Consider the following 27,366-nt stretch of genomic DNA (forward strand, 5'->3'; position numbering starts at 1 on the left):
TGAATTTCAGTATTTTTAATGAGATACTACAGCTGACAATAGCAATTGGTAAATTTTAGACCAATGGCTCATACTTTATCAATATTTCAGTAGGTTTTTGAGAATGAGATTTGTTACAGACTGTTAACTTGTGTAGAAAGCTTGGCTGATGCACCTTGCACTGATTATTAAAAAACAAAATAAATATGACAGGCAGAAATGAAAATACGGCTCCACCTGTAGCTGGCTGAAGTTGTTCTGTCATGAAAGAGGGATTCTTGTAATTACAATCATTTAACAATACTTTGAGGGTACTGTGAGGAATACCAGTGTCCATTCCAGGAGACCTTTTAAAATATCTTAGGACTGGGGTGAACAACCCTTTCATAACGAAAACTTCATTTGGGGGACTAAAAACCATGCAGTATGTGATCCCACAGCCTTTGTAGTAGGGCTGTGTTTGAGGAATGTTCTTCCTTTCTTTTTATCATGATAGACCTACAATTCTCATGTGTTTCCCATTCCTAAATTAAAAAATATTAGACCACCATTTTCAGTACTCACCAAAGGAGAGCTTCCAAAAGGGAACACGGGAATCATATGCAGTCCAACAGCATCTGTTCTGCAGGCCTGAAGAACTGCTTTGGAACATTTGTGTCACCGTTTTATAAAAATGGTGGCACACATCTTTGCTTTTGCTTTTTCCCCAGTGACCATGTTACACTAGCATAGGCTACTCGATTTCAAAATTCCAGCAAAAAACAAAGCAGACCCTAGGAGTACAGACAGTCCTTACAAACATTCATTTAGTGACCACTGAAAGTTATAACAGCACTGAAAAAAGTGACCTATGGCCATTTTTCACACAACTGCAGCATCCCCATGGTCATGAGATCAAAATTCGTACTCTTGACAACTGGCATGTATTTATGATGGCCGCAGTGTCTCCTGCGTTTGTCGTGTGATCATTTTTTGTGACCTTCTGATAAGCAAAGTCAATGGGGAATTCAGATTCACTTTACAACCATGTTACTAACTTAACAACTGCAATGATTCACTTAACAACTATGGCAAGAAAGGTCATAAAGTGGGGCAAAGCTCACTTAACGAATGTCTCACTTAAATTTTGTGGTCTTAAGTTGAGGATGACCTGTACAGAAATATTGCAAGAAAAGAGAGCCAAATCTGTCCTTGGGACAGATCCATGTTCTCTGCAGGAATCCAAGTGTGTACAGTGCCAGCAATACTAAATTGGTTTCAGATCATGAATCAATAGAAAATCAATGAACTTGTCAATCTCCATTTTAATTGAGAAATACTCAAATCACATTATCGGACTATGCTCTGTGAAAAATCCAGTCTCGTATCCTACTACGTGGTAATGATACTGGCTATATAGGCATCCAACACTAGTTTTTTCAACTTAATAACAGCAGATAACTTAATCAATTAAAAAACAACTTCCTCTACCAGCAAATTTTGGCTGCCGTGAAAGGACTGGCTTTTTTTTTTATTGCAAACTGTCAATATACTTTTTAAATTACGAATTGTTTGAGAGACTTTGGTAGTCAGCAGTATATCAAATCCAGGAAAAGAAGCACGCTAGCTAACAGGCTGCAAAGCCTACATAGCAAAAATCTAGACGCCAACCAGAAGGCAGTAAACATATTTTTCTAAGTCTTTGTTGCCATCCAATGGCCATCCAGATTTTTTACAACACTGATTTCAGAAAGCCATAGAGAAACAAGTTGTTGATTATTTGATCACCATTCTTATGGTTGGAGAAAGAAAGAAAAATATCAGTATGACTTTCTGCCTCAAGTGCCAACATGACTTGGCTGGATTTACAAACACTTCACTTTCAGGGCACTTTTCTACTTCAGGCAACAAAACGCCTTGGACAACCCCCTATTGAAAGCCATTACATGGAGTCAAATGACACTGTAGAATAATATCCTATGGACAACTGCTTGCTTGTTCATCTAGCCGAGCATTGCTCAGTGCCACTTACTCTCCAAGGGCCAATTTCTTGAATCTTCAGATAGAGCAGATAAGTGAAAACCGAGACAGCCAGAATAGATAATATCAAGCAAGATGAGCCAAAAGTTTGGGTCAGTAAGATTCAGCAATTTCTTCAGTCTTTATTTACTCTTTTCATCATAAAGTCTTAAGTTGTCGTCTAATATCCATTGATAAAAACATATTCATGACTTACCTCACTGGGTGATAGCAAGCCTGTATCAGATGAACATTTCACGGAGGGTTATGGAAAATGGTAACAACAATACAATTTATGCCGAGTGTACAAATTAAGTTATCCATCTTTAAAACTATGGGTTGGGAAATCTATTGATTAATCAGTTCATTAGTTCAACATTGATGTTCACTAATCAGTCAGGAGTAATACTATTGCTCTCTGGAATAACAAAATGAACTCTTTGGAGTCATGATTTCCAGTTGTCATTTTAACTGTGACCACCTCCTGCCCTTGCACTTCTCTGAACATTTCTCCACCAACATGGTAGCAGTACACAAGTTCACCCTCCTGTCAATAATCAGTTTTCACTACTTGTTCTTAGATGTTTCCTAGTTTGAAAGCCTTGTTGTATACCTATTACACAAAAAGGATCAACAGAGTGCAATATCCTTCAATTGAATATGCCATCCCATCCTCAATCCTTCTACAATTATAGCTTTTATGTCAAAGCTTTACCGTGTTATCACCTCAAGCAATATTTTACAGCTGTCAAGAGTGATTTATGCAATAATGACTTCAATAGCAAAATGAAGTCCTCAAAGGAAGTGCTGTCATACATTTCCATGGCAAATAAGTTTATTAAAACAAAAATATTGATGTGCTATGTAAATACCATTTTACCTCCAAAGATATCTAATCTGATCACTTCTCAAAAAGACTGTAGAAAGGATGTTATGAAGCTTATGTGAAAAAACACGTTAACAGTACCAATTCTGTTATTCAGAAATTAAATACTTCCTGGTTTAGTTATTTTTGAGAAAATTTTATTTTGATGCAACTGGACATAAGATTCACATATATTTCTATACTTTAACCTTTCCTCTACTTTGAATAGGATAGTCTCAGAGTCAAAAATAATGTAGCCTCTTTGCTTTTAGGCAAAAGTAATCCCATTGCAGTGTATCTCCAGAAATTTTTTGCTTTTTTCTGACTATTTCATAATAAGCCACCGAGTAATAACTTGTGTAGGGCATAAAATTCAAAATCTTAGCCAAATGACTCTATTAGATAAACAGAACTAGGAAAGGAATGCAGCTTAAGCACAACTCTATAATAGAAGTAGCAGTAACAATTACATGCATAATTCTAAGCAGTAATTTTTCAAGACCATGGAAGTGTTCCTGTGCTTAGCTTCCTAGGAAGGTAATGAATCCAGGAACATTTCAAGGTTGCTATCCAAGGAAACCAAGATTAATTGCTATGACAATGTTTTTTTAATCTGCAATTAAGGCTAAAAAAAAATAGATCTCCAGATGTTGTGAAACTCCAGCTTCCAACTTCCCTGACCAATATGGCAAATAACAAGGGACTGAGGGCATTGTGCTACTCTATTTCTGCTATACCTGCTCTATGTAACGCAAAGGAACTTCTCACTAGATATAAGCAGATATGCTTAGTGTTGTTATGACTCAGTCACTATACCTCATTTTCAGGGATAAATAAATTAAAGCATTTGCTTTAATCCAATGAATTCATAATCAATTGCAAGGAATGGTATGTGCATGAACATATGTAATCAAAAAGGTGTGATTACAACCTTTGAAGGTTCTGCACACAACTTCTAATAAATTTTAAAGGTCAATAAGCAGCTCCTGCAAAGCCCAAGCTCTCCTTTTTAATTTCCATATCAGTATTTCTTTTAACCACTTCCATTCCAGATGCTCATAGTTACTCTGAATTCCTTATGCCTTTATTCCATATGCAGTTTGTATCTGAGGAATAGAACTTCCTTATCCAGCATATCCACTCAATTCATTATTAATGCAACAGGTTTGCCACCATCAGGTGTTTTGTTTTTTTTACAAACTTTTTTTTTTACAAACTTCCCATTAACTGGAAATCTGTAGGTTTTGTCATTTCCATGGTTAGTGGCTGAAGTTAAACTACAAGGGCCACAGTAATCTAATTTAGATTGAAGCTATCTGGATTTTGTACTCCATTTAGATGTAGAAAGACTGATAGGTAGTCCTCCACTTATGACCATAACTGAGCTTCAGTTAAGGTTGTAAGTCATGGTGGTCATTAAGCAGGTCATCACATATTTGCATCCAATTTTACAACCTTTTCCATGACAGTCATGAAATCAATCACCATGGTGATTAAGCGAACGCCAAGGTCACTAAGGTCAATAAATGAGTACCACAATCATTAAGCAAATCCATTGGCTACAATGAATAATTGTAAACATTGGTTTCTGACAAAAAAAAAACCCATTATCAATCGTGGTCACATGACTGTAGGATGCTTCAAACAGCTTTAAATGCCGGCCAGAGTACTCAATAGCACTTAGACTTATATACCACTTCACAGCCCTCTTTCAGCAGTTTACAGTCAGCACATGGCCCCCAACAATCTGGGTCCTCATTTTAGTAACCTCGGAAGGATGGAAGGCTGAGTCAACCTTGAGCCGGTGAGAATCGAACTGCTGACAATCAGCAGAATTAGCCCGTAATACTGCATTCTAACCACTGTGCCAGCACAGCTACGATCAAGTGACTGGGGGGGGGGAGAGAATCAAAACTTTAAATTCAGGTCGTAAATAGCCATGGGGAGCTTTGTCATAATTTTATTATAAGTTGAGGACTACCTGATGTAAGGGAATATAACCCAGTGTCACAGGAGAGATGGGCTCTTTTCCAGAGATTAAAGAGACAACATAGCTTGGAATCCTGTATGCAAGAAAAAGAAGAAGGCAGACACCCCCCCCAGCAGTTCAATGTGTGTATCTAATAATTACGCAGGTAAGTCTGCCAAGGTTTCTATCTATGGGTGAACAATAATAAATTCCTCATATTGTCATCAGTTCCCTGGGCCTGACACTGTACAAGAAAAGCTAGAATTCTTTAAAAGCATTAAAAAGACAAATTCATGTTGCACAATAAGAAGAGTCATGAATTCACTGGTATGCCTTCCCCATTCAGTCATGAAGCTTTCTAAATAATCTTGTATCAATCATAAAAACAGAATTTGTGCTACAGACCTATTTGATTTTACCAACTTACGAGGCTGCAAAAAGCCAAATGATCACTAGAAGGCAACAAAATGTTACAGGTTTTCTGCATCTCTTCACCATAAGCTAGTGGCTTTCATGTATGTTTAAAAAACAGAGTTTCTTCAGGAGATCCTGAGAACTGCAATATGGGAACAGTGCTAGGAATCTCTGTGAGAGACCTAGATTGGTTTGTTACCGAAACAACTAATAAACAACTAATCTAAAGCTGAAGTCCTAGAGATTTTATCTCACTGAACACATAGCCTATTTCTGAATATAATGGAACACATAAAATTGTGGTGATTCTCTATTGCTTAAACAAGGCCAACATCTTAATCTTTGTTCTATCAGGAAGCCAATCAAATCCAACAAGATTGGTAGTTGCAGCTTCTTGATCCTGGGCCAACCCTTTTGTGTATACATGGGAGACTGATGTGTGTACAAAGAAAGAGGGACTTGCATTATGAAACTGCTTCCTCTGTCTAGTTCCTTTTGATCTCTCCCATCTGTGAAAGCTGCAGTAGGAGAGTTACTGAGAAAATAACTAGGATCCAAAAAAGAAGGGCACCATAAAAGTTTGACAAAAAAAATTAAGAACATAAATACCCACAATATTCACAACCACATTTGCAACAATAGACATACTTTTTACTGACCTGGAGACATTGTTTTAAGGAAATGTATTCAAGCTTTTTAAAAATTTTGCTTGTTTTGTTTCCAGGAATTACATTTATCAGTGAATGGAATCCTTCAGCAATGCCAATCCACCAATGTCACCACAACCATTGAAGAGATACAGGAGTCACAACTTCTTTAGAGTTCAATGGTCACTTTATGATCCCTTTCATTGTCACAATTCTCAAATGAATGTAAATAGTGAACAGGTGGGTCTCTGAAGCTTAATTAAAACTCAAGATTTGAATATATCACAAATTTGCATTTGTCCTTTGAATAGATATACAGTGCAAACAACAATAGAAGAACAACAACACAGCTATGTATTACTGTAACTGAATAATCAGAAAATAAAATAAATGAAGCCCTGAGAAATAATTAGTATTGCTACTCCCTTATCTGGATGTATTTGGACAAATAAATGTACATCTTAAGTTCATAAGCAAATACATATTGTATGATTCTTACTGAAAGTAATGATTCGTTGTGCAAATCTAAATCAGTTAAACTCTGCTGGTTAATGACCACAATAAAGTTATTTCAATTTGAAATCAGTTAAAGCTTTAAAAATATGTGATTTAACCTCTTTGAAACAAGTGATTTTCTTAAATTTTCCCCAAAGTTATTACTCAGTATTTGAAACAATATATAAAATGATAATTTAAAAGTGTGTATACTGTGTAACATCAAGCATTTTATTCTATCAAATCAAATGCACCATTTCTTTTAAATATATCACCACGTAGTTTTTTTTTTTTTTATTCCACGATGTGTCAAACTGCGGGCCGGATGCATCACCAGGAAACCGCGCCTACCCCATTGCCGGCAATGGGGAAAAAGCTCTGACACGTCGCACGACGTCATGTGACGTTGTGAGTTTGACATGTCTGGTATAGATCAACAAAATCCACAGTGGAAAATACTTATTATTGCTTAATTTGTTTGAGGTTTACGTATGTATGCAAGGGGTAAAAGTTGCCCTTAGAATGACAGTCACATTTTGTATATAATGTGATTGGATTTTTAATATCAATCCAGTATTTAAATTCTGATTTGACAACTGGGCACATTCTTCACTGTTCTCAGATTGTCAATAGCCCTGTGCAATACTTTGAATTTTATTCCAGAAAGATGCTTTGGACCATACAGGGGCATGAACATAGCACCTATCTCAGATTCTTTTTCTGAGAACAGTAGGAGAGGTAATCTTCCAACACACTGTTGGAATAAAATCCAATGTACTATACAGCCCAAATTTTCAGGAACATTCACTGCCAAATTTATAATGAGGATATGTGGAGTAAGCTATCCTTACACATTACACATGCATATATTCAAAACTATATTATTTTGAAATACATATAATGCTGTATTTCAACACTGCTTTGGAACAATTCACTCATAATCTGAAGTGTAATAGAGAACGTAGGAAATAGAGAGAGCACTGACAAATTCTATAAATGAATTCAGTGAAAAGTAATCAATATATAAGGAGGGAAGAAATATGAATCACCATTCATTGGAAATAGTAAAATATGCATATTCAGCATGCGTTCTTACATACAGTACTTCATTTTTAAACTTGAAAACAATCACAGTTACAGACATACAACTCAATTCTCCCAGAAGTGGAATTCTTTCCTCCTTCCTTTCTGTTGTGTACTAAACTGAAATATTAAACCATAAACAAGATCTCTTTGGAAACCCCCACATGAAGAGAATTTTATTTACATCACTTCAGCAATTCAGTAATTTAGCAATATGCAAACAGAAACCTGCTTACACACCAATCCAGAGCTATTTTTAAAGGAAAGTAAAGTGTATTGCTGGTGTGGAAGGGGCTATTCCTTTAATGCGGTGTTTATCCACCTTGGCAACTTGAAGATGTGTCGTCTTCACTTCCAGGAACACCACAGCTAGCCTGCATCTTCAACTTGCAAAGGCTGAGAAACGCTGTTCTAATCTCTGGCTAGGATAACAGTCCCTTGTGTCCTATCTTAATTTCCTAGAATGGGTGGGTTGATACATCAATAAAAGACACATTCAAGAGGTCTAGGAAAGAAGCACCACACACTTTGTAGGCATTTAAGAGCCTTCAGTGAGTATCCCAACCCTCATGGGAAGCTGGCTTTCAAAACTTGTTTTGAAACAAATGCAAGAAAGAAACTACTTTACCATCTTTACGATAATAGGTAACGTCCACTTTTCTCTCCTCCGATCCAAGCAGTGCCTGGGCAATTTGAGCAATGTGGTGTCTTTTGGTTTCTGGTCCATGAAGAAAGTCACAGGTGCAGGGTTTTTGCATGATATCTGGCCGGGAGAAGCCCGTCATCTCACAGAAGCCATCATTGCAGTAGATGATCGCACAGTTCTGCACTCTAGCATTAGCAATGATGAATTTTTTATCTGCAATAAAACAACAAGGCATTTTTCAAGAATCTTATGGTATCTCAAAAGGCTCAGGTGTCTGTCTAGAGAAGAGCTGTTGCTGCATCTAATTTCTACATACGGTGAGCTTTAGAAGATGCTCAATACCACTTTTAAAGCTCTTTAAAAGTGACTCAATGGAATACAGAAGAATTAAAACTCAAAATCAGCTGACTTCGAGAGGGAAATCCATTCTACTGTAGGAAGCTGCTTGCAAAACTTTGTCTGGGTGAAAAGCTTAATACTGGCTTACTGTTCTATTGAAAAGGCTTTTCCTTTGTGCTGAGTACTGCTTGTCCAAGCTCCTGAAAGAGGCTTCATTTCTGAGGGCCTGAACTTTAATGAAAGCTTTGTAATAGGCTTTTGGACTGAAAAAAAAAAAAAAAGAACAGAGGAAAGTTAAGATAATATCACTGGGCTTGCAAACAATTCTGCAAACATATTTAACAGGTTAAAAACTAGCTTTTCCACCACCACGGTGGATGTTAGTTTTGCTAAATATTTGCAGAAGCGCCCTATTCGAAAGAAAAAGGCTAGCACGTATCTTGTCTTTACAAAAAAAGTTCTCAAAAACAGAAGTCCACTCATTAAAAGATGAGTTGTAGTGGTAGGACTGTTGGCCATCCAGCCCCAGATCTCTCCAGGGCATACATATGACTTAAGCCCCTCCAAAGGACACTGCAGCATTATAGTCCTTAATGTAACAGAAAGGAGAAATGATGAGATAGTACAGCAAAACCAAGCTGCCTTTATTAAACTGTGGTGAAATGAAATGAAAATGCAGTGTTGTCCTCTAAGCCCCCTTGTTTCTTTTTTATACTCCTGCCTAATTTGGGAAATCCAGCTCCTGGCACCTATCTAGCCTTTGTCAAAATAAGTAGCACATCAATTTTCTAAGGTCTATTAACATGGATATTATTTCCTACGCCTTACTACCTGGTCATTTTAACAGGAGATGCCATGGATAAGAGACCTTTGCATGCAACACAGATGTTCTGAATATGAAGCTTATTTGGCACAGGAACACCCTACTTGAGGTGCTAAATAGAGAGAAACCTGAGAGCAGAGGTTAACCTAGGGCACTGTACTGTAAGAAGGAAAACAATTTTGGGGGAAGCGGGCTACCTGAGGCACTCCAGCACTATTCTGCAAGAGCAGGTTGATTTTAATGCTCTTGACTGCCCTGTAAAATGATGCTCTAAACAAGACTGTGGGATTCTAGTTTTCACAAAATCCAAGTGAAAGAATTTAATTATACAACACATCTAATCCTGACTGTATAAAGCAAGATACTTTGACTGGACCGATTTTCATTCTCATATGCAGAAGTAATCCAACAGAATTGCAGAAACATGTGGTTTTAGATGATTATAGGAGAGTAGAGGGGGGGGGCAAATTATAGCCTCAATTATTAATTTACAGCTTAAAGATATTAACGTACTCTAACCAATCATTTTACTTGAAATACTCACCCATGTATTCTCTCTACAGAAGCTGCACTGCCTGCTCAGCTTTGCTGAGCCTGTTGTTTTCAATGACAGGCACAACCTTGAAGCCACATCTGTCATAACATTAAGGATCAAGGCACAAGATATTTGCCAAACTTCTTTTCCAAGCTTCATCAGAGCTATCACATGGCAGAAGTGCACATGAGCTATCCAAGGGCTAAACCTATTTACACTTGAAGACACAGTGAGAAGTCTGCAAGGCAGTGCGCATCTGTTTTGATTTCTCTCAATCTCATTCACATATTTTGAAATGTTTCTCATGCATGTCATCTTCCAAAGAGAGGACTCTAATTACTGACAAGTTCTCTTTGCAGCAGCCATAACTTATGTTACTCAATGGCCTTGTGATGTACTTCCCAAGGGACAGATGCCAAGTCCATTAACTTTGGTAGGTTCCTTCCATCCAGAAAAGTTGCACAATCTGATTTTTACAGGGTAGGAATCTATTACCTTGAGTTCCACAGGATCGTTATAGAATTGTTAGCTATCTACCTATATTCTTCTTAGGCTAGTTCCGATGTATCTAGAATTTATTATCTCATTGCATTCCAAAGATACGTTTCCATTTTCCTGTTTTTAGGGAATTGAGACCAAATATGTGACAATAACTGAAAGATTAAATTTGTAATCCTCTACACTTATCTAAAAGTAAATCCTTATGATTACAGAAACACTTATTTACAGCGTTGCATTAACCCATCTTGCAACTCTAACCCTATTTTCAGAACAAACATTCCTGAAATGCTTAAAATAAAAGCTCATGCAAGCCACCATAGTTTATACTCAATATTAGACAACTTTCCAAAGGGGACTGTACTCATAATTTATTGCCGTTTTACAACAATTTTAATGTTTCATTATGACAGCTGACAAAATTTTTTACTATGGTAAAATGTTAAGTGTTTACGATCCCACAGAGCTCTTGATGCCTTCTGGCTAACTAAAGGAACCATCACATCTGTCGGACTATAAGGATTTTACAGCTCACCCAGAAAAATCCTAATTCATCCCAGTCCACAGCCCATCTTAAAAAGGGCCTGCAAGAAACTTTTTCACAAAGTCATGTCAAACAAGTACCTCCAGGCAACAAAAGGTCAAGGTTTAAACTTCCAAGCAGAAAACAGCACACAACTTTCTGGCTGCCCTTCCAGGACTTTAGGCCAGCCAAAGCACCCCCCCATCCCCCCCTCCCCAGATTGGGAACATGCATAAACAGGCATTTACGTTTCGTGGCGGCCCGTTTGTGCCGAGGAAGGAAAGAGGACAATTTACCAACCCCATGTCAAGGCAAGCCGCCCTAGGACGGGAAGGAAAGCTCCCCCGATCGCCGTCTCGGGAGACGGCTCAGCCACCCAGAGAAGCCAGGAGCAACCCCTGCCAAACCCGATCGCTTTTGAGCTTAAACTTGTCTTCTTTCCCCGACGCCACGAGCACCCGCACCGGCGAGCCCCCCCCCCCCGTCCTCCGACCCCAGGGAAACATTCCCGGGTCGCGAACTTACTTTGCCCTTCGAATTTCCGGATGATGGTCCCCAAAAAGGTGTTTTGTGGCGCCACGTGACCTCTGCGAACTGGCATGTTGCTGGATCTCCACCTCCCCGGGCGCGACGCCTCTCCTCCTCGGCTTGCCGGCTCGCTCTCGCTCGTCCCCCTCTTGCTCTCGCTCTCCCCTCCGGCTACCCTTTGCGAGATCTCATCGCTCAGGGGCCGCCGGGCAGGCTCGCTTGTGATCCTAGCAGCGCCGCCGAGCGCGGACAGCCTCCCGCCCTCCCGGAGCCTGCTCCATGCTCAGGTTCTGCATCGGGGTCCGACCTGATCCGCTCGCTTTCCCGCCGCCGCCCCCCCCCCCTCGAGAGGGAAAAGAAACGGTGGCCCGAGACGGCGGGGAACCTGGCTGAGGAATCCGCCCAAGGTGAGGGCTCGCCGCGCCTCCGCTTCTCCTCCCGCGAAACGCAAGACCTCGCCCAGTTCTCCCCCTCCCGGCGCGAGCTATGGCCGGGCGCCGAGGCGGGAAGGCTGAGGCGCTGCCGTGTGCTCGCCTAGCGAGAGGGAGTGACGTCCCTCCCCGTGCGGTTACGGCAGCTCGGTTACTCAAGCATGGCTCAGCGGCAGCCAGCCCGTAAATCTCCCCCGGAGACGGGCGACGATGAGCAGCAACTCCGGCGGCAGCGCGGAGCTACGACCCTGCCACGCGCAGCCACATCCCGAGGACGCCGTCGCCGCTGCTGAGACGAGGCGAAGCCAAGCAGGAGGGGAGGAGCAAAAGTGCCAAACTAAGACAGGTCGGGGCAGCGCGGCCAAGATCCTGGGTGGCGGCTGCGGGCAAAAGCTGTTCGCGCCTTCTCTCTCCACACCTCCCCCCCCCTCGCTTTCCCAGCGCTGAGAGGGTGAGCCCAGGAAAAATCCAAGGCAGCCGCCCAGCCGTGGCAAAACGGGCGTGCCGCCGGTGAAGTGAATAAAGAAAAAGCCGTCAAGTATATACATTCACATCGTCTGTCCCACTTTGGTTTTGTGATCTTCATAAAGAGCCCCCCCCCCGTCTCTCTCCCTCCCTTCCTCTTCTGGAGTTTTATCCTGAGTCTTAGCCTCAGCACTATGCAGAGAGGAGGCCAAGGGCATTGATTCTGTTCAGAGTCAATTCAGTTCAGTACTCTTTTCCAGTGCTGAAGAAGCATAGCTCTTCTTAAGAAGGGCCATGTAGGAAAGCCTTGGCCTGCTGAACCTTGGGGGGGGGGGGGCAGCCATTTGGGTGATGCATGAGAATGAAATAATGATGGGGAAAAAAAGCTTGGTTTTGCCTGTGGGACAGGGCAAAAGGCTTGACCAAGAAGTTTAAAGTTGAATCTCTTGTGTTCTGATCTCCCCTCACTAGGCAGCATTTAGTGAATCCTGAAGTGTAAAAGACATATGGATAAGATAACCTTTATTGTCATTTTCGTACTGTGGGCACAACGGCACACATCAAAAATGAAATTTAGTTGTCCGCTCTCAAAGTGAAACACATACATGACACACACCTAAACATACTATATACAACATATGTATAGACCCACACCCCTACATATACATAACAAATATTAAATATTGTCCATCTTGAATATATAACGGAAGGAGGAAGCTTGAGAGCTCATAAGGTTAATGCTGTGTGGAATGAAACTATGGCTGAATCTGGATGTTCTGCTATGGATACTACGAAGCCTCCTTCCAGAAAGTAACAAGGAAAACAGGTCATGAAGAGGATGTGTAGTGTCCCAGATAATCTTATGGACCTTGCTCAAGCAACGCTTCTGTGCTATGTCCTGGATGGGAGGGAGGGAACTGCTGATGATCTTTTTGGCCATCCTCACCACTCTCTGCACCGCCTTCCTGTCTGAAGCAGTGATGCTTCCAAACCAGACTGTGATGCTGTATGACAGGATGCTCTTGATCGTCCCCCTGTAGAAAGTGGTAAGGATAGGAGAAGGAAAATGTGGTTTTCTCATAGTGGTGAGATAACTTCAGTCTGAAATTAGGGAACTACAGCTTCCAATATCATTCAGTATAGTCTATGGTGGATGAGGTGATTGGCAGTTGCAGTTCATCAACATCTGGAGAACTACAACTTCCCCATCCCTCCTTTCTCTACACACCGTTTGCTGTTTTTGTTTGATGATTTGTACATAAGGTTTAATACTAGTGGTCTCCCACTATACAAATAAATAAAAATTAGGTGGATTTCATGATTTTGCTGTTCTTTGGTTCCCTTTCTTTCTTTGATCCTATTCCTCTTCTTTCTAAAAGGTATTTTCCCTGTATGAGAAAACATTAGGATGATTAATCTCCCAGTAGAGTGAATATAAAGTGAGTGGAAGGTAAGAGATTGAGGAAGCTTCTGGGAACAAAGAGAAAATAAATATGTTACAAAGTGTTACAGAAGTGTGTGGAGTTAGTCTAATAGAAAGTATAAAAAGAACATGTGATGCAAAAAAGCAATTTGTTTATCCATTTCCATGATGCCTCAGTCACCAAAGTATTTCTAAGTAATACTGATGAAGTGAAAGAGGATGTGGATGACAAGAAGTGAATGTAAGAGAATAAGTGTGGTAAACAACTGAGGATAAGAGAAAAACATATAACGTGCATAGAACTAAAACAATAGCTGCAAAGTCTGTTAAGAAAATAATGAAAGGCTAAGATTAAAACAGAAAAGATGCAGTGATTTTGAGGGAAATTAAAAATGGTTGGAAGTAGGTGGAGAAGACCAAAGAACCTTCTGATGAAGGGCAAAATAGAAATAATGAAACAAATTGTGTTGAAAATGAAATGAGGGAATGTTTAGGGGGGATGGTTATATTTGTATAGGAATGATAGTGATGTGTTGAAAAGTGGAATTGAAATGAATGCTATGAATGTTATTGTGAAACAGAAGAAAAACAGAAAATGAAATGTATTCCTCATATTTCTTCATATTTTTTATAGTCGCCCACCTCATAGAACACGATTCTGTGAGAATGTTAAAAAAACCAAAAGGCTGCAGTGTAATTATATAATTGTACAATTTGAGAAATCTTGAAACATGTTTGTAATTTACTTATGGAGTGGAGGCTTGGCAAATCGCAAGTTACGTGAATATTTCATGTGTAGTTGATGATTGGATGAAGTCCTTTATTGTTCCCTTACCAAAAGGCAAACATAGCAACAATGAATGCACAAGCTATACAGGGGTTAGTGTAAGTGTGGGAAGTTGTTTGACCAAGTTCAAATTGGAAGGGTACAAGAGATGACAATGAGAAAAATTTAGGAAATGCAGTGTGGTTTTATAGGCAGATGTTGTTTTAATTTAATTTAATTTATTTTTATCCCACTTTTATTTTTATGAATAACTCAAGGTGAGGAACATACCTAATACTCCTTCCTCCTCCTATTTTTGCCACAACAACAACCCAGTGAATTGGACTGAGAGAGTATGACCCAGGTGACTTTCATGCCTACATGTGGGCCACGTTGTTATTCTTCAGTAGCTAATTGATTAATGATAAAAGTTTTTAACATACGTACCTTTCTCAGTGTATTGAATGATTGGTTGCTTAGATTTATATGCATACAAATCTAAGCAACCAATCATTCAATACACTGAGAAAGGTATGTATGTTAAAAACTTTATTGTACTGTACATATGTTGATTTAGAAAAAAAAACTTAGGATAATGTGAATAGTCTGAATTATGGGATTTTTCAAGTAAATTTGAAGTTGAAGTATGGTTGCTGAATGTGAAAATAATATACAATAGACGTAAAGTACATGTAGGACATAAATGGATTCCTTAGTGAATGGTTCAACATTGTACAAGGAGTAAGAGACCTATAACACCTGTTGTGATAGTAGAGATATGTTGGTTAGGAATATGGATGTGTGTGCCAGCTTTTTGACACCTGGGAACTGCATGGGCTAGTTCTTGCTTTTTTCTTGGCAATGTTTGTCAGAAGTGGTTTGTCATTGCCTGCTTCTTAGGGCTGAGAGAAAGTGACTGGCCAAAGGTCATCCAGTTGGCTTTGTGTGGTCTAGAACTCCTTTTAGCCTGATGACTTAATCACTACACCAAAGTAGCTCTATATTTAGAAGCAAATCATGTTAAATTCATCTGGAGTTGCTTTTTTTGTATGTACAGTAAAAAATTGATTGTAAAAAGTGCAACCATGCAATTTAAGCCAAGACGTGAAGTGGGTCCTACTATATTTAACCACAATCATTATAAAAAAAGAATTCTAAATATTTCTGGCCCAGCTGGGATGAAGAATGAAATATTTCTATTTCTATGTGTACATACTTTCATTTCCATGTTATTTTTTATCACAACAGGCTGTAGAGTCCTCAATGTGCCATGTTAAAATATGGCACCTAGTGAATTTATGACAGAGATGGAGCTGGTGCTTTGAAGTGGACTTACTGTCCCCCTATTATTATTATTATCTATAGTCTTGTTTTTTTGGGAAGGAAGGGGAGCCTGAAAAGACAATCTCTTTTGTTTTAAAGTAGCAAAAATGTATTTTGCAACTACTGTTTCCCCAAAAGTAAGCTCTACCCCATAGTTTGGGGGTGATGCACACACCTAAAAGTCAAGCTAGGGCGGGGGTGGGGGGTGGAGCTGCCCTATGTGCCCTGCACCCACTTACCTTGCAGCCAGGCCTCTCCTTGCCAGCCCACTTCTTCTGCGGCATCCCCGGGTCTGCATTTTGCAGTCAGAGGCCTTTCCAGAAGGCCACTGCAGCCGAGAACCTATTTATGGATTCAATCCATAGCTCAGTTCTGCAAGGACTCTGCAGCTGAGAACCGACCTATGGATTTAATCCATAGCTCGGTTCAGTGGCCTTCTGGAAAGGCCTTTGACTGCAAAATGCAGGCTGGAGCTCCATTCTCAGCTGCAGAATGAAACTGCTCCTTCAGCTGCGGAAGAAGTGGGCCAACTGGGTGGGGCTGTTGGTGCCAGTGGTGAGTGGAAAAGACACATACCCCCCCCCCCAAATAAGACCTGGTGCCTCTTTGGGGGGCAAAAAAACCCGAGTGGAAATGAACAAAAAGCCTATAGAAAAGCTCTGGGAATAGGAATGATCAGAGGAGCTATAGTTACATCCCAGAGTAGTGAAAGGGTGTTAGAGGAGGAGAGAGAGGAGGAGACGACAGAATGGAAATGAGAGGAAAGGAATTTATGACCCTCTCTAGATTTGAATTCTTTAAATTCAAATCAGCACATTGTATATTTCAGCAGATTCTCTTGCTAGTTGAAAGGCATACATATTCAGTTGCCCATCTCTGTGTGTGCGTGTGTGAGAGTGAATGAGAAAGAGAGAAATTGAGGAATGAGATCATGAAGCCAGATTCTGTAGATGCATGAATATTTAGTAACTGGGTGCTGAGGAAAGGGAAACTGGTTGAGATCTTGGGAAAGAGACAATATAGCAAAGCTAGGAGAGAGAGCCCCAATACAAATGGATATGTGGGAGAACTGCCAAGTGCTTTTTTTTCCAAAAAAAAAAAAAAAAAAAGGTGCCGGAACTCACACATATCATACCACCCACCTTGCCTACCCTGCAAGATTCCATCCAAAAAAGGTGCCGGAACTCCGTTCTGGGCATTATATGAGAAAAAAAGCCCTGGCCAAACCCATTCTTTTTGTTTCTCTGCCCTGTATTTGGGGACATTGCTGTTATTTTATTACCATAGCTTTCACAAACATAATCAAAAGGGCTCATTGAAAAACAACAAATAGTGCACTTCCAGATAGCAGTATCGTGGAGGGAAATAGGTAATATGGACAGTTGGTGAAAGAGCCCAACTCCTTGCTTTAATTCTCAGGTGTGCGCAAATACACGCCTCCCCAGGACATCCTTTGCCGTTCGTTGTCAATCTGGCATAATTTTCTGCTCGTTGCTTTTGCAATCGTGGCCGTTCCTTCGGACTGGAGTCCCGATGTGACGCTGAGAAATGCTCGAAGGAGAGATTCGCCGGCGCCCGCGTTCAGGTTCCATAGCCGGGAAGGAGCGCCTTGGAGAATCGCGCGGCAAGCTTGGAGCTGTCCATGGTCCTGATGCAGGACCCTGGGCAACCAGCATCCGGCGTTCCGACTTCGTAGCAGAACGAAGGGACTTGGTGCAGCCTGGTTGATACCTTTCTCCTTCTATTTAACTCGAGAGAGCGAGTACCGTGACACAAAGAGGATTAGGAAGATAATCATCACTTTCTAACTATCTTTAAGGCTTCCTAAAATACAGCAATGGTCTCATAGGGTCTTGTTGTGACCCTTGTGTTGATCTAAGGCAGGAATCCAGCAGGCATCTCTGTATTGAGCAGGGAGCCTCTGTCCTGCTTTCCAGCTGGAAGAATGAGACATGCAGTTACAGCTCTGAGTCAGTTGCTTCTGCTTTCCACCTGCCCTTTAACACAACCAGCAGGTCGTTTCTTTACTTCAGCAGCCTTTCTTAAAAACTGCTGGAATTCCTAATTTATGTTGCATTTTATTCAGCAAATTGGGTAGCTGAGATCTGTATTTCTGTAACAGATAATTGTGGGAGCAATTTCCTCAGAGTGTTATTCTGAAATTAGGGATAGCCCTGGTGTGTTGGAAAATAGATTGGATTTTGCAAAATAATAATAAGGGAGGCATGGAGAGGCAGCTTTAAATAGGAATAAAAGGAGCTTAAAATACCATAGAACAGATTCTGATTCAAGGTCTACTAGAGAACTCTTTAATGTCTACATACATATATACATACATACATACATTCCCCCCTCACATTTGGGAATTATTAGGAAAAGGTGTAATTCGCAACTCATTAAAGTAGCTGTGTTTTTTTTTCTTGGGATTGTATGGCATCCCTATGCAGCTAATCTGAGAAAGAATGTGCTACAACACATCTTTTGGAATTGAAATCTATCAATTGCATATTTTAATATATGTATTGGTTAAAATTTCTTTTATCATGTCTTCATAAGTAAGATGGCATGTACCCACATTTTGCCTTAGTCTCTCCAGTCATTTCTAGACTTGGGAGAGATCTATTCGGATATTTAATACCTTCCATAATCACTTAATATTTAATACAATTTAGGGGCTGCCCAATTCCAGGATAAGGCTCTAAATAGTTTACTTTAAAAAAAGTAGAAACAATACAACATTTCTGGCTTTTATAATGACATTTATTAATACAGCACAAATAAAGTTAGTCCAAGTTTAGCACTAGCTTTTGAAAATAGAACTTGCATTTGATGATGAAAACTCTTCTCACTTCTGGTTAAGAAGTTTGACTGAACTGAGGAGACTAAACTTCAGGTCTCTGCTCAATGGAGTGGGACAGGCTGGAAGGAAGTGTTTTTCTAGTGCTGTCTTTAGAACAATATGTTTGTGAAAGGCTGTCCTCTCAATAACCCAGCTGAAGAAGTTTGCAGAAGCTGCAGCTTCTGATACAATCTCAATGGTTGGTTATGTGCCATCAAGTTGGTGTTGGCTTTTAGTGAACACATACAGAGGGTTTCTCTAGAAAATATCAAAGGTAGTCACACATGACATATTTAGTCTGCAGGACCAAATTTTTCTGACAGGGACTTGCTGCAGCTGGTTGTAGAAGAAATAGAAACTGAAAAAATAGAATCTGAAGACTATGTACTACTTCATTGTCCATTCTGCATAGACCTTGTAATACTCTAGTACAACCACTCATTGCTCATACCCAAGTAGGTCTGAATAATATTTAAATTTATTACTGGTTGATTACTACCAACATTTGATCAATCACCATCCACATTACATATTTGTTGAAAAGTTCTGAGAAAATCATGTGTAATTTATTATGTTTCTTTAAAAGCATTACATTTTTTCTTTATAAATGTTTTTTTAAGTTGATCTTTGAAAGTAGAGAAAAAAATGATAACTTGCATATATTAAGGAGGTAAAGAATTTGACTTGAATCCTAGTGGGAATGAATTTGGGTATTTTGTTTCCAGTAATGTATTGCAACTTGAATGTTAACCATCACTGTAGCCCACTTAGACTTACCCTTAAAACATATACAGTGATGTACTCTACTTCATTAGGAGGATATTGACTGTATGCAAATTACTTTTTACAGAAATCACATAAGCAGCATTGCCAAAGGGGGCGTCTTTTGTTCAAGAACCTCTTGTATCTGGGAGCAGAAATACATTAAAAATGTTCCAGGAACCCCACCACCATCACCACCTCATAGAGTAGACAAGAGAAGCCTAAACAAAGGCAATCTTTTTCAGCATTTTTATCCAGTGTTTTAAGGAATAATCAAAAAGAAAAAAAACATTAGAATAGAAGCCATACCACTTTGCTACTCTATCTCCTGTTTCCATGTAACGGTAACAGGCCTTTTCCCACTTGAGAGCTCTTAGACTTGGAAAATTTAAATCACTGTACTGAAGAGTTGCCTGTTTTCTGTTTTCTTTAAAAATTGCAGCTCATTCTTTCTAATTCATAAACTACCTTGAAATGTTTTTAAATGAAAAGACGTTAAATGCAGATTGATTGAAGACTGTTGAAAATTAGTATTATTTGAGATGGAAATATTTTTCATTCTTGAGATTTTTATTAGCTCTAAGGTATTTTTTTTATCCCACTTTAGTTCAATTGTAGAATACATTTTACATGTTACTGTGGCAATAGTTTAATGTCATGAAAGATTAGTTATGAATGAATACTCTATAATTATTTAACTTTTTTTATTCATTCAAGATTTGAAGATTCAAAATAAATGTACTATTATAGACTGAGCAAGCTAGCTACAAGCAAGACTAATACTTTTGGAGATTTTAGCAGGGATTAAAGTCCTCCTCTTCCTTCTCCTCCTCCTCTTCCTCCTCCTCCTCCTCCTCCCTTTTCAATTTCATAAGAATTGTGGCTAAGGTTAGAAAGTTTTAAAAAAAGAAAGCTAGTTCAGTATACTGATTAAGGTGTTGGCCTAGAAAACAGGAGGCAGTGAGTTCTACGCCTGCCATAGATATGAAAGCCAACTGGATTATTTTGGCCCAGTCCCTCTCTCTCTTTCTCAGCCTAACCCATCTCATAGATTTGTTAGTATGGGAAGCAGGAGCATTTGACATTTTGCTGCCTTGAGTTATTTATAAGAAAGGCCAGGGGATACTGCTGTGTCCAATCAAATTTACAGACATTTCTTTGGCGAATGACGATAGAAGCTTTATCAGCCAAACCATCCTTTTCTGAAATGCCATTTCTTGGTACTTAGCATCATCTTCCCATTTTAATAAACACAATAAGTCATAAGCATTGGAATTTCCAATGTCATAGCTGGGAAGAGTTAGAATAAGATGAATGCATCTCTTTTGACAGTTCCATTGACAGTAATGTATGAAGTTGCTGAGCCCTGATATAGCAAACCTTATGCTCATTACCAGTGGGGCTTGCTGACAAATCAGCGGTACCATGAAGCAGGAATTAACTTAACAGAGTAACTATCTTTTCTGGACTGTACCCATAACCTTTTAATCAGTGGTGGGATTCAAATATGTGAACAACCGGTTCTCTGTATGGATGCCACTTCCAGAAGTCCATTCTGGGCCTAGGCAACAAAAAATTAGCTACCGGTTCTCCCGAACTGGTGCGAACTGGCTGAATCCCACCACTGCTTTTAATGCTATCCACGCAATTTATGTGTATTTGCGTAAAAAAGTCAAAATGGCAGCCACAACCATGTAGTCAAAGCTCAATTTTGCATGCATCAACATGTGAAATGCATGTTAAAAAGTGATGAGGCTTTGGTCATACACCATCTTGACTTTTTTGACATATGCATTCCATTTCTCTCGCTTACCTGGCACTCTTAATTTTTTTTACTCCTCAAGTTGTATCTAGAGGTACTAGAAAGAAACTAGTAGATCTAGTAGTGGTTAAGGCGCCAGGCTTGAAATCAAGGGACTGTAAGTTCAAGTACCACCTTAGCCATGAAAGCCAGCTGGGTAACCTCGGGCCAGTCACTCTCTCACACCCCATGAGCTGGTTGCTGTGAGAAAAATAGGAAGAAGGTGTGTTGGATATGTTTGCCACCTTGAGTTATTTTTAAAAACAATAAAGGTGGGAAATAAATAAATAAGCAAACAAATAAATACTATCTACAACAGCTTTATCTTTCAAAGATAGCTTGCCTTCACATATTTAGAAGGGGATATTTTCTTTCTCTTGAGCAAAGAAGGCCATGCCTTAATAATTTTATCTTCAGTTTTGGAAATCCTGATGGCAGGCAAAGTTCAATCAGTGTTCATTAATATTACAATAGTCTTTATTTAGTGCCCACAAGTAAGACTGGAAACTCGGTTGTTAAGAGAAGTAGTCACTAAGTGAAACCACCTCCCCTTTCCTTTACAAACCTGCAAATATTCAAAATGCAAGAATTGGTCATAAAATTATTTTTTCATCACTATTGTAACTGAACAGTTAGTAAATGAAGACTACTGTATTGGACTGACTGATTGACTTTCACCCAAGAATAGCATTTGGAAAAATAATTATACAGGTAAACATTTAGCCAATAAGATGTTGGAGGGCAAGCCATTAGACAGAATATAAAATGAGAGCAAACACCATTCTCTACTGGCACTGATGATATTACATAGTTTAGTAATGAAACATCTGCAGGAAAACAACCAAACAGAAAGAGCACCAAGCATCCCTCAGTTCAACTCTGATCTACAAATATTCTCCTCTATTGGTAACAAACTGGATATATTTAACGAAGGTTAAAAATGAAAAAAAAAATCAAATCTACCTGTCATGCCCCAGCATATAATTTGTGTGTGTGTGTGTGTGTGTGTGTGTGTGTGTGTATACATACATACATACATATACACACATGAACTCCCAGAACAAGTGCACACTGGGAAGCCAGACTCCATTTCCTTTAGCATTTGGAAGGAAGCAGAAGCACCAGGAAGATTCCAGCCTAATCTGTGGCACATGGTCATCTGAGGACAAGATCCACATCCCATACACACATACATTGGAGGATAGGTGGGTCTAGCTGCATGTCAAGCTGCAGACACAGTAATGAGAACTATGGATAGTACACACTCTCTCAATCAGAGTGAATTCTTCTTTTTCTCTTTTTCTTCTTTTTCTCTTTCCTTTAGCAATACTCAACCATTCCAATAGCCAATTTTCTTCTCCAGAGCTTTTATTTGCTTTTCTTGCCCAGGAAAAAGAATTTACCTCCTCAGAGTGAGAATTTTGCCCTTCAGCTGTCATTGAAACCAGTAAGGGGGGGGGGGAACCAGACTGCCACTGCTGAATAACCATGGGGAAATATGTCTTAACCTTGTGCAATGGCTGTCATAAATTGGCAAGATTAAATCTCTCACTTAATCACACCATTTGTTAGTTTAAATTTTTATTATTTCTTAAACAACCCTCGAAACATGTTACCTCTCAGCTGTTTACTTCCATTTTTAGTTCTGTGGTATCGATTGTCTTATCTTTCTACAAGCATTTCTCTGCTAATGATTTACAGTAACTTCATAGCATCACCAACCATTACTGAAACAATGTGGAATGATATAAAATGGGTTATTTTGATACAGAGATAGGTGAATGACTGCAAAAATGCTATAAATTACTAGTGGGAAGATTGTCCAACCTGATGGATTACTATTTTTTTTTTCATTTCACAGAAGTTACTTGAAGAACCAAAGAAAGGAAAGGAGTAGATATTTAAAATATAATAAATGTTCATTACTAAAAGACTAACTATGAATTATACAGAATAAGGAAGGAAAAAGAGGGAGAACTCTATTTTTCAGTATTCTGTATCTGAGTACCTTGCATATAGAGGTCAATCTCATCTAAGGAATGGAATGAATACTCTTTTTTCACCTAGGTGCTAATTTTCTAAATGCAAGATATCATTTAATGCATTTCTCACCTACAAACTGAATGATAACAAGATAGGGTGGTCTTCATATCTGCTCCTGACTAAACAATCCATGGAAATAATCTAATATTCTGAAAGGCAATTTAATCAATTAATGCTTAGCTGTGTTGTTTTTATACATTTCATAAAGTGAAATCTACCAATGGCTAGAGACGTAGTTTGGAATGCATAACTAAAAGGTAAAAGTTTCCTTGTTCAGTCATGTCCAACTCTAGGACATGGTACTCATCTCCATTTCTTGGCCAAGGGAGCCAGTGTTGTCTAAAGACATTTTCTGTGGTCATCTGGTCAGCATGGCTATATGCCAAAGGCACATGGAATGCTCTTAGTTGTGGAATGCATAATTCTCCCTTTTTTACGATTCTCTAATCCCTTAATTCAGGATAGGGTCATGGCCACTGAACAGAGCTGAGCGTTTTACTGCCTGGATGCCCTTCCTGACACCATGTGGAGTTCACAGCAGATATTTTATTTCTTTGCGCCCTAGGAGAGAAATGTCTGCCACTACCTAGGATTGAACTTTCAACCTTCTGAGTGGGAGGCGTGCATTTTTGCCACTAGGCCACCACACTGCTCAATGGAATGCATTACTAACATCCCAGAGTCTTGTGACTTAACACTGCCTCCCCAAACCCTTCACAAGTGCCCTGAATAATCCAGGTTTCTCATTTAGATTGTGCTTATTTAAGAATCAGTGGCTAAAATTTCATTATTGTTGAAAGCAAATGACTTTTGCTCAGATTTTTCCCTTTCAAGATAAACAGCTGCAAAAAAAAAAATGTCGTTTCTGAATCTCTGAAGGCTTTGCAAAGAGGCTATAAAGAAGGGCAAGTTGACAACTAAATGCTGTTCCACAACCCAGTTATGTAGCCCAGGAGAATAATAAAATGCCTCCCACAACAGATTCAGCTACTAGTGTACTACTAGAAACAGATTTGTATCCTCTTTTAATGTAGAGTTCGGTGCACCCTTTTGCACTGGTCTTGTTTATACATACTTTGGACAATTATATTGTTCATTTCTTATCTTATATATAATTAACATATTTAATGTGGTCGTTTGACCTAAAAACATACAAACATTTCTACTTTATACCCTGCTGGATATTGTTAAAAGTGATGTGAAAAGCTTTTTCTAATGCTAAGTCCTACAAGTTTATCCATTAGATTTGTTCTCCGCTACAGTATTATATCTTTATTTCAATCCCTCCATATAACGTTACTGTTTCATTGAGTAACGCTGTCTGAAAATAATTCTATACTGTCCCAAATTCCATCCGTAATTCTACCAGAGGCTACATTTATCACTGTTATTGCTCATACTGACACTAATCTACTACAATGAGGTCAAGTTCTTCTCTATTAATATTTTTACACTTTTTCATGATATTCCAAGTAACTCAGTTAAAAACAAACTTTGGTGCATTTTTATTCATTACGGTGGACACCTAGATGTGTGCTATTTGTCTTCAAGGAGGTGTGGAGAACTTGTAACCTTCTTGCGGTAGTTGGATTGCAACTCTCATTAGCACTGAGTACTTTACACACTCATCAGAGCTGACGGGAGTTGAAATCAATAATATCTGGAAGGCCACAATTTTTCCCACCAGTATTTTTATATTTCTGTCCTAAACTAGGTTAAATATGCTGCAATTTAATAAAGGTAAAGATTTAGTTCAGTTTGTGTGATTGTCCTGGTGAAAACATGGAACTGGTTTCCATACATACTGTAATCACCAGAAACTGAGCTAAATCCTAACCCTAACCTTTACTGACCAGTGTCTTTTTCCAGGATACTCTTTTTTTAAAAAAAATCTTTATAGTCTGGTCCCTATTCCTGTAATTTCCTGATCACCTTCCATTGAAATACAACTGAGTCCATAATCCTGCTAAACATTTTGGGATCAGTCATGGTTGGCTAGGTCCTGCTTCCAAATATAGGATTATAAAACTTGTCTAGTACAGGACTTTAACATTTCAATCCTGCATCTACTTATCAAGGAGAAATTCTTCTGAATGCAAGAGGAGTTATGTTTGAATAGACATGTTAAATAGCTGTCCTATTAAAGTCTGTTCTCATTTTTCTGTGCGTAAACCCCTGGTGAATTCCTACTGACTAAGCAAGTAGGAATATAGCAGACTGCCCAAACTGCATTTTAAATGGAGTGAAAACACGAGTTTCTGAGTAGCCTTGTTTAGGACTATATCACATATCAAGCCAGATACATGATTTTTTAGACATGGCTATAGGGAGAAATTTTTATTTCAGAACTGCTACAAATTTAATTCACCTTAATATATATCTGACAGAGTGTGCCTTTAACTGGACCTAGCTATAAGTTTTACTTAAACATAGGGCTAATCTAGAAAATATCAAACATGGGGACACATTTAACATAGTTTCTTTTTCTTATTTTTGTTTATGAATCGTTAAAGCAACCTGGATAAGACTGGCTCCAATTTTAAGAAAGGTGAACATTTCTTTTTTGCAGGTTCCCTCTTGTCTAAAGTAGGAAGTAATATAAACACTGCTGGTGGTGGAGAAAAATACCTTTCCTTGATTAGGGAAATAGGCAGTGGTGGGATTCAGCCAGTTCACACCAGTTTGGCAGAACCGATAACTAATTTTTTGTTGCCCAGTCCCAGAATGGACTTCTGGAAGCAGCATCCACACAGAGCACCAGTTGTTCACATATTTGAATCCCACCACTGGAAACACGTGCAGTTCTAAGTCAGCCTGAGACATCCATTTCTGGGAAAAGTAATTAAGGCATTATAGAATCATAGAACTGGAATTGACCGCAAAGTTTATCTAGACCGATCCACTACAATGTTCAGGAAACCATTAAGCCATTCATTATATGGGTTGTGGCCTAACAGCTCCAGATAACCTGGAGGTTACCAATTATCTAGAATTACTTCAACTGGGGCTTTTGGCAGGAATATGGTACTGAAATTGTTTTGATCACTCTTTGTAGAAAAATGCTGGAAAATAGGTGGGAGAATCCTGCTTCTTCCAATGTTACACTTCTAGGTTGCTTTCAATGGTAACAGTCATGGCTTTTGGAGTGCCAGGTTAGGATTTTGGGAACACTGTTTTCCAGTGATTCTGGTCCTTCTGGTTGGGCCATGTCCAAAAGGTGGAGTTCAGGGACTCTTCTTGAAATTCTGGGCTGCTGGTTATTGCTATTGCCTCTATAATATATTAATCCATTGGGAGAAGTTGTCAAGAGCTTTGGAGTGGTATGTTATTAATTGCTCCTTAATCTCCAAGTGCAGAGAAGCAACTGTATCGTTGCATGCTACTTAAATATGACAGTGGACTGGGTGAGAGAAAACAAGCTGAAATTTAATTCATACAAGATGGAGATACTGCTGGAAAATAGGACACTGCAACTGACGTTCAGTTTGTTTTGAACGGGTTATGTTTTCCCCATAAAAACAAATTCACAGACTAGAAGTACTCCTGATTCCAATTATTTGCCAAATTATTTTTTTCTGCTTTATTTGAAAGCAAAACAAACAAGACCTGGATAATATTCCATCTTTCTACATGTTCAGGATGAAATCAGCCCACATGGTGCAGAGAAACATATGTTGTAGAATTTGGCTGCAATCCTATGCCCAGTTGTATGTGAGCAAAAGCTGTTTCCAATTCAGCTGGAGTGATACTTTAATGAGGAACACCTCAAAGGTTTATCACCCAAAGGTTCACTATAAACATTCCCTTCCCCACGTGGTATGTTTTGCATCAGAAAATGTGGCATTTCCCCATCTAAGAACAAGGACATGGCATAGGAGCATTAGTTAATTGGTCTGATCATAAAGCCACTTGGTAGGATTTTTCCCTCCATTGCCTCTGGAACAATACAATTTCCTGCCCTGTGCAACTATGCTGGCATTTTGCTTTTTGTGCAAAAAATAGGGGAGAACTGCCCATAGCTAGAAGGCATGACTGGAATTGTAGTCTTCCCAAACCCATTCATTATAATTTTGATAGAATTCATAGAAAACATGTATATAAAAGCATATATGCTGCCTTTCTTAAGCATTGTGATGACTCCCCTAAATGCTCTCCAGTTGTCAGCTTGGAA

General features: G+C 39.1%; 1 protein-coding gene across 4 annotated transcripts in view; it reads right to left on the reverse strand.

The window, feature by feature from the left end:
* Nucleotides 1-12,242, reverse strand: part of KCNH7 (potassium voltage-gated channel subfamily H member 7) — a 327,609-nt gene extending 315,367 nt beyond the window's left edge. For all 4 annotated transcript variants that reach the window (XM_039352779.1, XM_039352780.1, XM_039352778.1 and 1 more), the window contains exons 1-2: nt 11,340-12,242; nt 8,079-8,309 (exon numbers count right to left, since the gene is read on the reverse strand). In XM_039352779.1, coding sequence (XP_039208713.1) covers nt 8,079-8,309; nt 11,340-11,415 — 307 coding nt within the window. In that variant the 5' untranslated portion in view covers nt 11,416-12,242. The remainder of the gene's footprint in view (nt 1-8,078; nt 8,310-11,339) is intronic.
* Between the last annotated feature and the right edge of the window lie 15,124 nt (nt 12,243-27,366).

This window comes from Crotalus tigris, unplaced genomic scaffold (genome assembly GCF_016545835.1).
Source record: "Crotalus tigris isolate CLP2741 ecotype Arizona unplaced genomic scaffold, ASM1654583v1 scf7180000018477.2129921, whole genome shotgun sequence".
Classification (NCBI taxonomy): Eukaryota; Metazoa; Chordata; class Lepidosauria; order Squamata; family Viperidae; genus Crotalus; species Crotalus tigris.